Consider the following 13258-nt stretch of genomic DNA (forward strand, 5'->3'; position numbering starts at 1 on the left):
TATACTTAATTGTATCTCTTACAGTATAATTTTAAGCCAACATGTCCAGAGACCAGTAGATTAAAAGTTTTCTGCATGGTATCAATGGATAGTGACAGTTTTCTTCAACTAGTTTCCATCACTTTTAACTATTCTCCACAATAAGTTATCAGTTATTAATTTCTAGTATGCAATCAGCAAAAAGGAAAAGAAATCAACTTGTCTCTGTTGAACTGGGCAGATGAAATGAACATGAGAAGACAGGTTAAGTACCGTCCCTATAAGGTAGTTAAAACTTAGAAGAGCACAAGACAATGGAAAAAGCCAGCCAAACAACCAATCCATGAGCCAACATAAGGATACCACTGAAACCAAATTAAACTGTGTAGCATTGCTATCAATTTCTGGGAAGATAAACTATTTTTATTTTAATTTTTTTTGGTGGAGTGGGGTAACAAGGAGGAAGGACAGGATGGAAATGCAGAGGAGGATAAAAGGATGGTTGTACATGTGCCAAAGCATTATGTACCCAATAATGGAAAAGGACAGAACCATAAAAACAATGAGCAGCCATAATATGAAATTAGCAGAGATTAAATCTATGGAAATAATCATAACAAAGAACATGTCTTTGTATACTAACATCTGACACAAAGTTGCACAAATAAGCCAATCTTTGAAGAGTATTTAAGAGCATACAGATCTGACTGAAAATCAACAAACTTAATTTCAAGGAGGAATGGACACACAATTAGTTTTAGTAAGTTTTACATTTTTTTAAATCACCTCTAAACAGAGATCATTTATCATAACATAAAAATGACAGTGCCAAGTACTAGTACTAAGAATAGCACAGATTTGCAAACAAGCTCAAGCTTTCTCTCTTCACATTACATAATAAAATGTAGGCAATAACAACATGAGCGGTGGACTCTGATCTGTGTTGGAATCCCAGTTCCATCACTTACTAGCTATATAAGCTTGGGCAATTTACTTAGGTTCTCTGCACCCTAGTTTCCTCAACTGGAAAATAGGAACAACGATAACCATCATTTACAATCATTATGAGGTTTAAACAAGATAATGTGTGTAAAACATTATCAAAGTGCCAGGGTTTGCTAAATTGAATCATTATTAGTTATTATCACTTCTGGCCGTGCTTCAAAGCCAGGATAAGTTTGAGTAGTTAAGAGAAACGTATTTTTCAAAAGGACCAAATTACACAGCTATACCTATTACAGAAATTATTCTATTTAAAGTAATAAAGGGGCACCTGGGTGGCTCAGTGGGTTTAGTGTCCAACTCTTGATTTTGGCTCGGCTCACAATCTCACAGTTGTGACACTGAGCCCCACTTTGGGTTCTGCACTGAAAGTGTGGAGCCTGCTTGGGATTCTCTCTCTCCCTCTCTCTTTGCCCCTCCCCTGCCTGCATGCTGTCTCTCTCAAAATAAATAAATAAATAAACTTAAAAAAAATAAAGTAACAAATATTTCCATCCATCATAAGTGGAAAATTTAATAGGCAGGAAGGTTAATGTACTTTCTCATAGGAATCAGTGGTAAAGAACTCTGGTTATCTGAATCTTAGTTTAATACATCTTTCCTATCAGAAAAGCACCCAGAATGTAATACCTAATTGTTCTTTTTTATTAATCCTACTTAAAAAAATATTGGCTATATTTCACATGATTAATTTCTAAAGACATCAGAAGACCTCCCTATTTTTCTTGTTGATGTAAGAAAAGGATAACATTAGAAAGAACATTAACTCTTTCATTTTAGTAGCCAGAATTTTTTAAAGATCTAGGGAAAGAGTATTTATGTGAGAGCTTTTTTTTTTTTTTAATGTGAAAGCAACGTAATATTCTTATTAGTTATGACCTTATCTAAGGACATCGTTTGTACACAACGCCACCTGTTTATATTTAGGCTGCACTTAAAACAGGTTCACCAGAAAATCCAGAAGAACACTTTGTATGGTTTTTCTGGGAGAGAACAGCAAAAATTATTTGGAAAAATATTGACAGGAAGCTTATGAATCTCTAAACAAAGTAGAAAAAGCTCAATCCAATGACACTAAATACCTTAGAAATTGAATCTACACAGCTACAAATGCAATACCAAAAATGTGGGTGGCACTGATGCAGAGAATTCAATTCTCTATTTCCTTGAAGAAAAGGAACAGTACATGTACAATGACATAGGAATACCACAATATTCAGTTCCCAAAACAGCGAGATATATCTAATACATTACATTTAGAAATACCAGAACAATTTTCAATTTTCAACCCCTTAAAAAAGCTTTTATATAAAACAATAGTTATTCTAGAATCTCCCACTGCTTGACAAAATTAATTTCAGAAAGGTCAACTTACCAACTCTATTACTTCTACATTTCGAACTGATGGGTCCGGCGCCACCTCTGGCCAATTAGATAATTCCAGGTACCCGGTAGCTTTAGTGTTGAGAGTATGAGATAAAGTGCCAAGCTGGAAATGATCCCTATCTATTAAAATAGAGGAAAATATAAAATAAACAATATGAGCTGTATATAACAGAGAACAATCCCAATCAGAGCTCAAGGTAATTGGCATATTACCTCAAATGTCAAGGAATAAATATAAACTAGGAAGCTCTTCATAGGTCAAAAAACTGATTTCAGTCCATAGATTACAATAATCTCCCCCATAATGGTCAATAAAAAAGCTAATCAGTCAGTGTGTTTAGAGGTGTTGCTCTGAAATGTAGCTTCTCTAAAAATTACTTTACTGTGAATATTAAGAATGACAGCACAGTTAAACAATCCATATACATGTCTTAGCACAAACACATTCAGAATTTTAATAGTTTTTCTACAATACTGAGCTGCTTTTTATCACCGACAATTAAATAAGAAACAATATGAAAACCAAGGTATACAATCATTTGATTCTAACTCTAATGGCTACTTGTTAAATTGATAAAATTACTCCTTTTTAAAAAGCTGGAAAAAATAAGTCAACTTCCATCTTGAAAAACAAATTTAAATATAAAGGGATATTTTTAAGAAATAATTCTTCCTAGAAAAGTTATGTTAGTGTACATAGAGTATTTAATTAGTAAAAACTCAATATTAAGGTATATTATATTCCTTATTAAATAAGGCTATTTAAAATAGGAATGAAGTCAATGTCAATAAGAACACAGCTTTAATCTATTGTTCAGCTGAACTGCTTAGTAAGAATAAAAATAAACTCAGAAGACTGAAATTACTTAGGTAAATAAGGTCTACAAAAAAACGTTAATATGAAGGTTGCTCTGGAGAACAGATAAGTAGAAAGCATAGTGTTCTTATATATTTATGTATATTAATCACTTATATTTTCTAAGAGCTAAATTTTAAATGTATTAGAAATGGGACATACTGTCATAATTTTTTAGGTAATGTGTATTTTGCCATTATATTCTGATAATAATACCTTTAAAAGGAGATTCAAGCAGTGGTGCAGGTTTTTGTGCTAGGAATATTTTTTTGGCATATTTACTTAAAGCTCCACTCTTCTCATTCGGAACAATAAGCTGCCTAATAAATCTTGTACGGTCTCTGATGTCGTAGTTTTGATCATACTTGCCGAGATTTAATATGTACTGGGTAAGCAATTTTGTCTGTTGGAAAAAAACAGAACAAGATGAGAATACAGTTATTTATGATTATTGATAACTCTGGATAAACATATTTAAAGAGGTAATAAAAATGAATGGTTATGTCAAACAAATGTTGTTCCGTAGGGAATATGCATTTCTAACGCTGCAAATGGAATTTTGAAGCCAAAGCACATGTCCTCTTCAGTATTGGGGAGGTGAATGCTGAGTACTGAGAAGCAGCCATGTGCTAGATTATTAAACTGCTGAAGTGGAAAGAAAGGCATCATTAAAAAAATAATCATATATGGCAAACCCGCTGAAGGGTCTACGTGAGAATAATGAATGTGGAAATACAACTAAAAACATGGCACTCAAAACTTAATCGGAAAAATATGCAGGACATCAAAACATCAGAGAGTATTAGGGGGCTGGCAAACTGCTTCTCCTGAGGTGTGTTTTATGAAGAGATACTGTCCCTGGCATAAGCAGTGTCTGCACTCTGACTGCACTCAGTTACTTTACCCTGAATTATGACCCATTAAAGCAGACACATGAATCACTGAACTGGATTACTGCAAATTATTTGCAGTGCATTTAGCTGTTACTTTTTCATAAAAGCAAGCTGCTGATGCCCTCTAAAAACTAGGATAAAAGACTCCTTCCATTTCTTTCCCATGCTGCTTATAGCCTCTAGTAATATTGGTCATTTATTTATTTATGTAAGGCAGCAACTTATTACAGTAGCTTTTACACTGTAATAAGATTTCCTAAGTCAATTTTTGAATGTACTACATTAACATGTATTGAGATAATTTTAATAGTAATTAAACCAAATTTGAAATGTTATCAAAATAGGTTTGAATTTTAAACTCCAGTTACTTTATTGAAAAAGCATAGTTTTAATTTAGGTTACACAAATACAATTGTAACTATAAATTAAACAGGATTCATAATATATGGAAAAAATAAACATCGACATTAGAACATTTTATAGACATTAATAAAGGATAAAAAATGAAATCAATCAAGTCAGGCACAGCTAAAGACAATTCAAGAACAAAAAGTCAAAGTATAGAAATGGTGTGGTAAACTCTTTTACAATAATAATTGGTTAAGATAATTGATTTGAATAGAAAGCAACCTTCTTGCAGTAACAATGTATTTAAAGAGCATTAACCTAGTTTCAAAAAAGTAGAACTACAAAAAATACAAGGGAAAAATGTTAATAGAGTTATTAGGAATTTGGTTACCAATAATTGCTATTCACTAATTAGTAGACCATGGTGGTTCAACTGCAAATGAGAAAAATTCATTTTTAAAGAAAATTAGCAAAATATTCACCAAATGAGGAATACAGCTCAAAAAAAGTGTGGTATCCTGGACTGTGTTATTAACTTTCTGAGATAGCCTGGCAAATATACTAACCCTTAGTTATCTCAAATGCACAGTGAGAATTTACAACTAGGTTAACTCTCAAGTCCTTCTGAGTGGTGAGATTTAGAATATGCAACTAAAATAAAGAAAAAAAATTAGTCTGTTCATTGCAATGATTTTCAAAATTTTAATTTCAGCATAGTTAACACAGTGTTATACTAGTTTCAGATGTGCAATCTAGTGATTAATTTTTGTGAGCTATTGGAGTGACACATTTCTGATTCCCAAAATTAATTTTTAGAAAATTAAACTACCTCAATATATTAATAGACACTAATGAAAGTTAGGGAATTTTTAGGAATTAAAATTTTGTAATTTTTAAAGTATCCATTTATTGACTACAAAACTTGTTTTATTACACTGGTGGCCTTATAAAATAGTTCTATTAAAAATCCATTTTCGGGGCATCTGGGTGGCTCAGTCGGTTAGGCATTCCACGTGGGCTCAGGTCATGATCTCACAGCTCATGAGTTTGAGCCCTGCATCGTGATCTGTGCTGAGAGCTCAGAGCCTGGAGCCTGCTTCGGATTCTGTGTCTCCCTCTCTCTCTGCCCCTCCCCAACTCACACTCTGCCCCCCATTCTCTCTCTCTCTCTTCCTCCCTCTCAAACATAAACATTAAAAAATACTTTAAAAAATCCATTTTCAAAACTAAAATTCTTTGGGGCACCTGGGTGGCTCAGTCTGTTAAGCAAAACTAAAATTCTTTTTTTCAAAACTAAAATTTTCTAAAAGATAAAAACCTATCTATATATAATGATGCATCAAAAACATAAGTAATTATTCACTCTATGTTCATACACTTTAATCAGTTTCTAAGGTGTATCTACCTCTAATAATAAGTCATTGACATTTCTCTGAAGAACATATTTTTATATGGCTTTATTTTGAGCTTTTTAAAAAAATTGTCTAATAAATCTTTTTCAAAATTGAATTTTATGATCAATAATTACAAAACTGTTGACATTTTCAACGTACTCTTCTCTATAGACCATAATATTTGTAATGAAGAAAACACCCTCTTTACATTAGACAATCTGGTAAGATTAAAGAAAATCCTGTTGAAAGAAGGATATTCTCACCATGCTTTCTTTTTCATGTTGAAATCTGTAAATATGTTAAGCCCTGATATGTAACTTTTACCCCTCCATTCAATGAAACTTTTTTTTGATAATTATTTTTATGAGACAAAACTTTTAAATAATTCTCAGGGTGCCTGGGTGGCTCAGTTGATTGAGTGTCCAATTCTTGATTTTGCCTCAGGGTCAAGATCCCACGGTCTTATGATCGAGCCCCACGTTAGGTTCTGTGCAGACAGCATGGAGCCTGCTTAGGATTCTCTCTCTCCCTCTCTCTGCCCCTCTCCTGTTCACAAACACACCCCCCCCCCAAATAAATAAACAAACATTAAAAATAAAAGATTTTTTCTTCCCTTCTGCTCCTATCCCCAATCAAGCTTTCTCTCTCTAAACTTAGAAAAAAACCCCAACTTTTTAAGTAATTCTCTTTATACTTTTTAACATATTTCACCAAATTTAGAAAATGCAAAATCAACAGCATTTACAGCAATTTTGACAGAATAAACTTCAAATGCTTTATTTTGATTCCATTTATGGCAAAGTGGAACAAACATACAAAAGCTTTGAGTGAAAAAAATCAACCTAGTAACGAAATTAATCAATTTTCTATTTGAAAACTGGCATTGTTTAGGTCCTTTATCTGCTAATGGAGCCAAGATATTAATAGTTACTACTTCCTTCTTCATATGTAAAAAGAGAACTTGGAATAAAAAATGAAGAAAATTAATTTTTAAACAGTTATCTAAATGAGATCTTGTATCAAGAAAGCTATGTAAACATCTTTTGTACCTGTATGTATTTGTCATCTGGAGACACAATCTTCTTTTTTTTTTTTTAAATGTTTATTTATTTTTCAGAAAGACAGAGACAGAGCGTGAGCAGGGGAGGGGCAGAGAGAGAGAGGGAGACACAGAATCTGAAGCAGGCTCCAGGCTTTGAGTTGTCAGCACAGAGCCCGATGCGGGGCTCAAACTCACCAACTGTAAGAACATGACCTGAGCCCGAAGTCAGTTGCTAACTTACTAAGCCATCCAGGCGTCACTGGAGACACAATCTTCTTAAAATAACTCTTAACTTCTTTTTAAAAATTTAAAAATGTATTTAAATCCAAGTTAGTTAACATATAGTGTAATAATGATTTCAGCAGTAAAATTTAGTGATTTGTCACTTACATATAACACCCAGAGCTCATCCCTACAACTCAAGTTTTTAAATAGATGCTGATCTTTTTTCAGTACATTTTATCTTCTGGTCGTTGTGTGGTCGGTGACATCACTACAACTCTCATAGTGGCTGGTAAACACTGATAAACATTTTGTGCACAGTGAGTACTGAGAAAGAAAGTCAGTACTTCATTCTTCATTAAGTCTACACTTCCATCTTTAAGAAATGATTGCTGCTGGGTTTATAACAAGATAAAGAACTTCCCAATAATAAAATACATAGGCTTTAGATTTACACTGCACAATAAATGACAGAAGTAGCGAAGTGAGAGTGTTTGACCACTCTCTAACGATCTATGGCAGGACCGTCTCTTGCACATATTTCATCTACAACCCACCTCAAACTTCCCATGTTTTCCTCTGACTCTCTCCACTGACAACTGACAGCTTCATGCTTTGCACAGGCCATGGCACAACGATGCAAGTTGCCAGCGTGGCCAGCAGATGAAACACTTGCACGTATCTTACCACCAGTGAAAAACTGAAGAATTTAGCTCCTTGCCCTGTCAGGGCACACTGCATTTTACCAGCACACATTCTGCATGCCGCTCTAAAAAAGAGAAATTAAGCTACATCTCAAAAAGGTTGGAAAAACAAGGTCTTTCTGATTTAAATGTCTCACATAAGAAAATGAAATCTCTCTTCATTGCACTTGTGTGTTACATGTCATTAGACAAAACCACAGCAGAGGTGAAAAGTACAATGTGGAGGTCTACAAACTTAGTCTGACCTAGTTTAACATAACTATTGACAAAAATGAAAAATGTGAGACAAATCCCAAACTAAATGAGACACAGAGGCAAGAGACATAAATGAGATCTGTTCCGGCCAACAGTTACAAAGAAAGTAAACAACGGTCAAGTAAATAATCATGGGTATTTAATACAATCAAAGACTCAATCCAAAACCAGACGGGACATTAAACAGTACCTTTAAAGAGGTTTTACTCATAAAATTATAAAAGAAAAAGAGAATAATACAGTGCACCCTTAATAAAAAAATATTAATATCTTATACACAGCTATTTGTTAAATTTTGATTTCAGATTATTTTTTCTACTTAGATTTAAGGGACTATGAGCAGTACTAACAGATAATGCTACCCAGACACTATACCTATTATATTCCTTTCAGAATGACTCTAAGTCACTGTAATATAGGAAAAATGAATTTTAGGGAATGCTGTATAAAAGTTTTTTAATCCATTATTTAAAAAAAAACTCAAAATATGGGCTTCATATTTCTACCTAAGCACTCTGACAAGTAATAAACAGATAAATATTTGCACAAACAATAGCTTTCTTCAAATATTTAGTAAGTCAGCACAAAATAGTAAAAAAGGTATCTTAAAATATACTACTAAAATCAGCTGAGATATATTTTTAATTTAAGGAAAATAAAAAAGTACACAGAATTCAGCATTTAGCATAGTGAAGATTAATATTGGTTCCACACAGCTGTTATTCTGAAAAAGAAGGATACTGGTAATTGGTTTGGTAAATGAAAGAAAGCAACACAAAATTCTTAACCTAAACCAGAGGGAAATCTAAGCTGTACCAGTGTTCCATGTCATCAATTTCATCACTTCATGACTAACCAGATTCTTTATGTGACTTGGATGAAATTTCATAAATTTAACAGTATTCATATTTTTGTCAACTTGAAAAGTATTCTGTAAGTTCTTTCTTTACAAGCTGTATTTACTCGAGTTTCTTAAAGCCAAAAAAATATATATCCAAGAAAGGGTAGAGGCGTCAAAGCACAGAGCCTGAGACCCTTTTGCTAAGTCATGTTAAAGAAGCTGAGGGCAGAGATAGATTTCACCTAAGACCTGAATCACGGGGCAAAAAAGAATTTGCTTTTAACTTCAGGAAGGATGCCCAAGATGTAACTGTGATTTATAAAATTTCTTACTAAGAACCAAGAAGTCTAAAAAGTAATACAAAGAAAATGCAAATATTAAGGATACTCAATGAATTACTCATTTCCAACAGCAGCAAGGCAGAAACCTGTCTCACAGAAAATCAGAGTTAATTAAAATGCATGAATTATATCTATACATGTCAGTATTTTAAAAACATGGTATTAGGTGAAAAAAGTAGGTTACAAAGTATACAAAAAAATACAGTATCTACCTATGCAAAATTGCAAAACCCACACAACAGTAACATAGTGTGTGAGCATATACTCATATACTAAAAATGTAAAAACACACATGACTGAACACACTACCATTATGACAGCAGCTACTTGCCACACTCCTTTAAAAAAGAATAACAATTATGGCAAAAACATTGAGTTAGTCTTAGTGGTATATATGTATTTATACTATTTTGCACTTCCCTATAGGTTTGGGTTATTTCATAATTAAAACGAAAACATGACAGGCACCTGGGTGGCTCAGTCCGTGAAGCATCTGACTTTGGCTCAGGTCATGATCTCACAAGTCTGTGAGTTTGATCCCTATGTCGGGCTCTGTGCTGACAGCTCAGAGCCTGGAGTCTGCTTTGGATTCTGTGCACCCCCTCTCTCTACCCCTCCCCCTCTCATGCTCTGTCTCGCTCTGTCTCTCAAAAATAAATAAATGTTAAAAAAAAAAATTAGGGGCACCTGGGTGGCTCAGTCGGTTGAGTGTCCGAGTTTGGCTCGGGTCATGATCTTGCTCGTGGGTTCGATCCCCATGTCAGGCTGACGGCTCAGAGCCTGGAACCTGCTTCGGATTCTATGTCTCCCTCCTTCTCTGTGCCTCCCCTGCTCACGTTCCCTCTCTCTCTCAAAATAGATAAACATTAAAAAAATGTTTTTAACTAAAAAAAAAAAGAAAACAGCTAAGTGAAACACTAAGCTATAATACTTACCACTACATTTAAAAGATTATAGGAAGTTAAAAAAAATGCACTCTTTATTCATTAATTTTTAGTTGCTATTAATCCCTTTAATAAACTCAGTTTTCTCAGACCTCAGTAGACTATTGCAAAGAAGTCATGCTCAGTCTTTACACTATGTCCTAAGAGTTGTAGAGCTTCAGCAACTTCAACTGCCCCTTGCCCCCTCTCCCATTCTTTCTCTTTTAATTAAATTAAATTAAATTAAATTAAATTAAATTAAGAAATTATAATAATTCCCAATTTACAAAGGATAAAACTAAGCCTTGGATAGGTTATATAATTTGTCCAAAATTATGTACCTAATAAGTGGCAAAACAGGATATGAAGCCAGACAATGTAATATTGGAGCCTATACTCTCAATCACTACCTGCCCTCCAGTAACTGACATCAAATAGTTCTATGGTAGTCAACACACACAGTTAATCTGCTTTCCAAATACAAACTTCCATGTGAAATAACTCAGAGTTAGAAAACTAAAGAAGCTTACTGAAGAAATCCACGTACGGAGTTATAATTATAATGTAACAGTTAAAAAAAAAACTATATGAACCAGCTTTATATATCTATACCTAAAAAGAAAAATATTAAAATGTTAAAGAGAAATATATAATACTAATGATAAACAAGATAATGATTTTTTGATACTGTATTTTTCAGTTCTAAAAAACTTCCATTTGAGTCTTTTGTATAATTATATTTCTCTGAGAATTCTTATCTTTTTATTCATGGTGGGTATATTTTCCTTTATATTGCTGACCCCACTTATAAAAAGCTGCTACAAAATGTTTGCTTGCAAATTCCAACATCTGGATCATCTCAGGGTTAGCTTCTGTTGTTTTTTCCAATTTTCTTGAAAAGTGATCACACTTTCCTGTTAGTGTGTGTGTGTGTGTGATAAAACACATAATAATTACCGTCGCTAACCACTTTTAACTGTGCAATTCATGCAGAATATTGTACAACCAATACCACCATCCATCTCCCAAAATTTTTATATCTTTGTAAATTGAAACCCCATACCCTTTAAATAATAGCTCCTCATTCTGATTCCTCATATGTGGAATAATTTTGGATTGTATCTTGGAAATTACGAATGTTATATTATAGAGGCCGTGGACATTGTTACACTCTTTGAGTGAGTACTGATTTTTGTTTATTTTAGCAGTCAACTTGGTCGAGTTCAAAGTGAAAACTTTGTCTCTTTGGTGCAGCTCAAATTTCAGTTCAGTTCCTTTATACTCAGCTGTGCTGCTCTGAATGCACCTTGAGCATGTGTGGTTCAGGAGTCAACCAAAATTATTCACAGATCCTGAGGCTCCCCCACTATGGCTCTCTCCTTTCTACAATTCTTCCTTTACTTTCCAACATCTATAGTTTCCCTGAACTATGTTCTCTACTTCCTCAGGCCAGAAGGACCTTGGGTTTTCTTTTGGAGTTTTAGCACCTGTGTGTAGTGCCAACTGTAGCCCATCCTCTTGGATAAAAGCCATAAAGTGGCGACATTCCCTCTGTTGCACTCTCTTCTTCCAAGTGTTAATTTCCCTCCAGGACCTTACTGCTTTTCTTCACTCTTCTGAGACTTTGGGCATTTATTTGTTTTTTGTATTTTTTCCAGAGTTGTTCTCTGTGGAGGGTCAGTCCAGCAGGAGCTAACTCGACATACTGAAAGCAGACTGTTGACTTATTTGTAAATGAGTTTTCACACCAAGTAAAAATATTTTGAGGTATTAAAGAAGTTCATTACTCAATTATTCCTCAAGCCAACAAATGAACACAACATGCTCAATCTTATAAAAATTAACTTCGACATTTCCTATAACTAAATAATTCAATAACAATCCTGGGATGCTCACTAAGTTATTCCACAGGGAATTCAGATCGACAAATAAATGTCAGGACTTCATGGCAAACCAGTCCCTGGGCACTGCCACAGTTCAGTCTTAAAGATGGCTAAAATAAATTAAATACAGAACATAAATTTTTTACAGCTAGCCCAAAGAAATCATTTTAGTCTCTCTCTCTTATTCAACAGGTATGAAGCACACAATTTAAAAATGCTGTCAAGCGGATGGTGCTAAAAAGTGCCCTTTAATGCTTATTTTACCAATTCTCTCAACCCCCTTTTCTTAATGAGAGACAGAAGAGCACAACCCTAGAGACACTGTCATTCACCTATTTTTACATTTAATCATTTAAAACCAATGAGTTACACAAAAATATATGCGAAAACTTGGTATATTTTCAGGGTGCCTCAGTGGCTCAGTCGGTTAAGCGCCCAACTCTTGATTTCAGCTCAGGACATGATCCCAGGGTCGTGGGATTGAGCCCCACATCAGAATCTACCCTGAGCTTGGAGCCTGTTTAAGATTCTCTCTCTCTATCTACCTCTGCCTCCCTCCCTTGCTCACACTCTGTATCTAAAATAATAAATGAATGAATGAATGAATGAAAAATTTGGTGTATTTTCTAAACATTAATATGCCTTCATGAGTTGGTGGTGAAGTCTATTTGTGTTTATCAGAAATATTATTCTAAAATATACAATAGAACAGTTCAGAAGTTGAGCTCCAAAACTTCATTTAAGAATATAGCTCAAGAAAAAAACATCTGGTACAAGCTACGTTGTCTTCAAATTCAAAAGCTATGGAATATATTCTGCAATTCCTGAACAAATAGTACCACTTTCCATTGTTTCTTTATAGCTACAAACAGGACCAAAAACAGAACCTTTATTTAGCTTCATAAGACATAACTACTTTTGGTCTTGATTAACATACTGATTTTGTACTAATTTTTTAATAACCTAGAAGCTAGATACATTTAGAGTAGCCAATTCCAGGTGTTATAATGACTTTTACAATACCACATGTATTTAGAGAACACAGGGAGTTCTCAGGCTAAGATGGCGTTTTTATCAATAAACAAGAAACTTGCAGCAAAGCTGTTTCATGACTCTCACCGCCCTTCTCATTCTATATGGCAAATCACTCCTTGTAAGTCCTTAGTCAAGAATCTTACCCTTCACAAAA

At 34.0% G+C, this 13258-nt stretch overlaps 1 protein-coding gene across 2 annotated transcripts in view; it reads right to left on the minus strand.

Annotated features, from left to right (window-relative positions):
- Nucleotides 1-13258, minus strand: part of AP3B1 (adaptor related protein complex 3 subunit beta 1) — a 262517-nt gene that overhangs the window by 101461 nt on the left and 147798 nt on the right. For both annotated transcript variants that reach the window (XM_045496395.1, XM_045496398.1), the window contains exons 16-17: nucleotides 3440-3626; nucleotides 2357-2487 (exon numbers count right to left, since the gene is read on the minus strand). In XM_045496395.1, the coding sequence (XP_045352351.1) occupies nucleotides 2357-2487; nucleotides 3440-3626 (318 nt within the window). The remainder of the gene's footprint in view (nucleotides 1-2356; nucleotides 2488-3439; nucleotides 3627-13258) is intronic.

Source organism: Leopardus geoffroyi, chromosome A1 (assembly GCF_018350155.1).
Source record: "Leopardus geoffroyi isolate Oge1 chromosome A1, O.geoffroyi_Oge1_pat1.0, whole genome shotgun sequence".
Lineage (NCBI taxonomy): Eukaryota > Metazoa > Chordata > Mammalia > Carnivora > Felidae > Leopardus > Leopardus geoffroyi.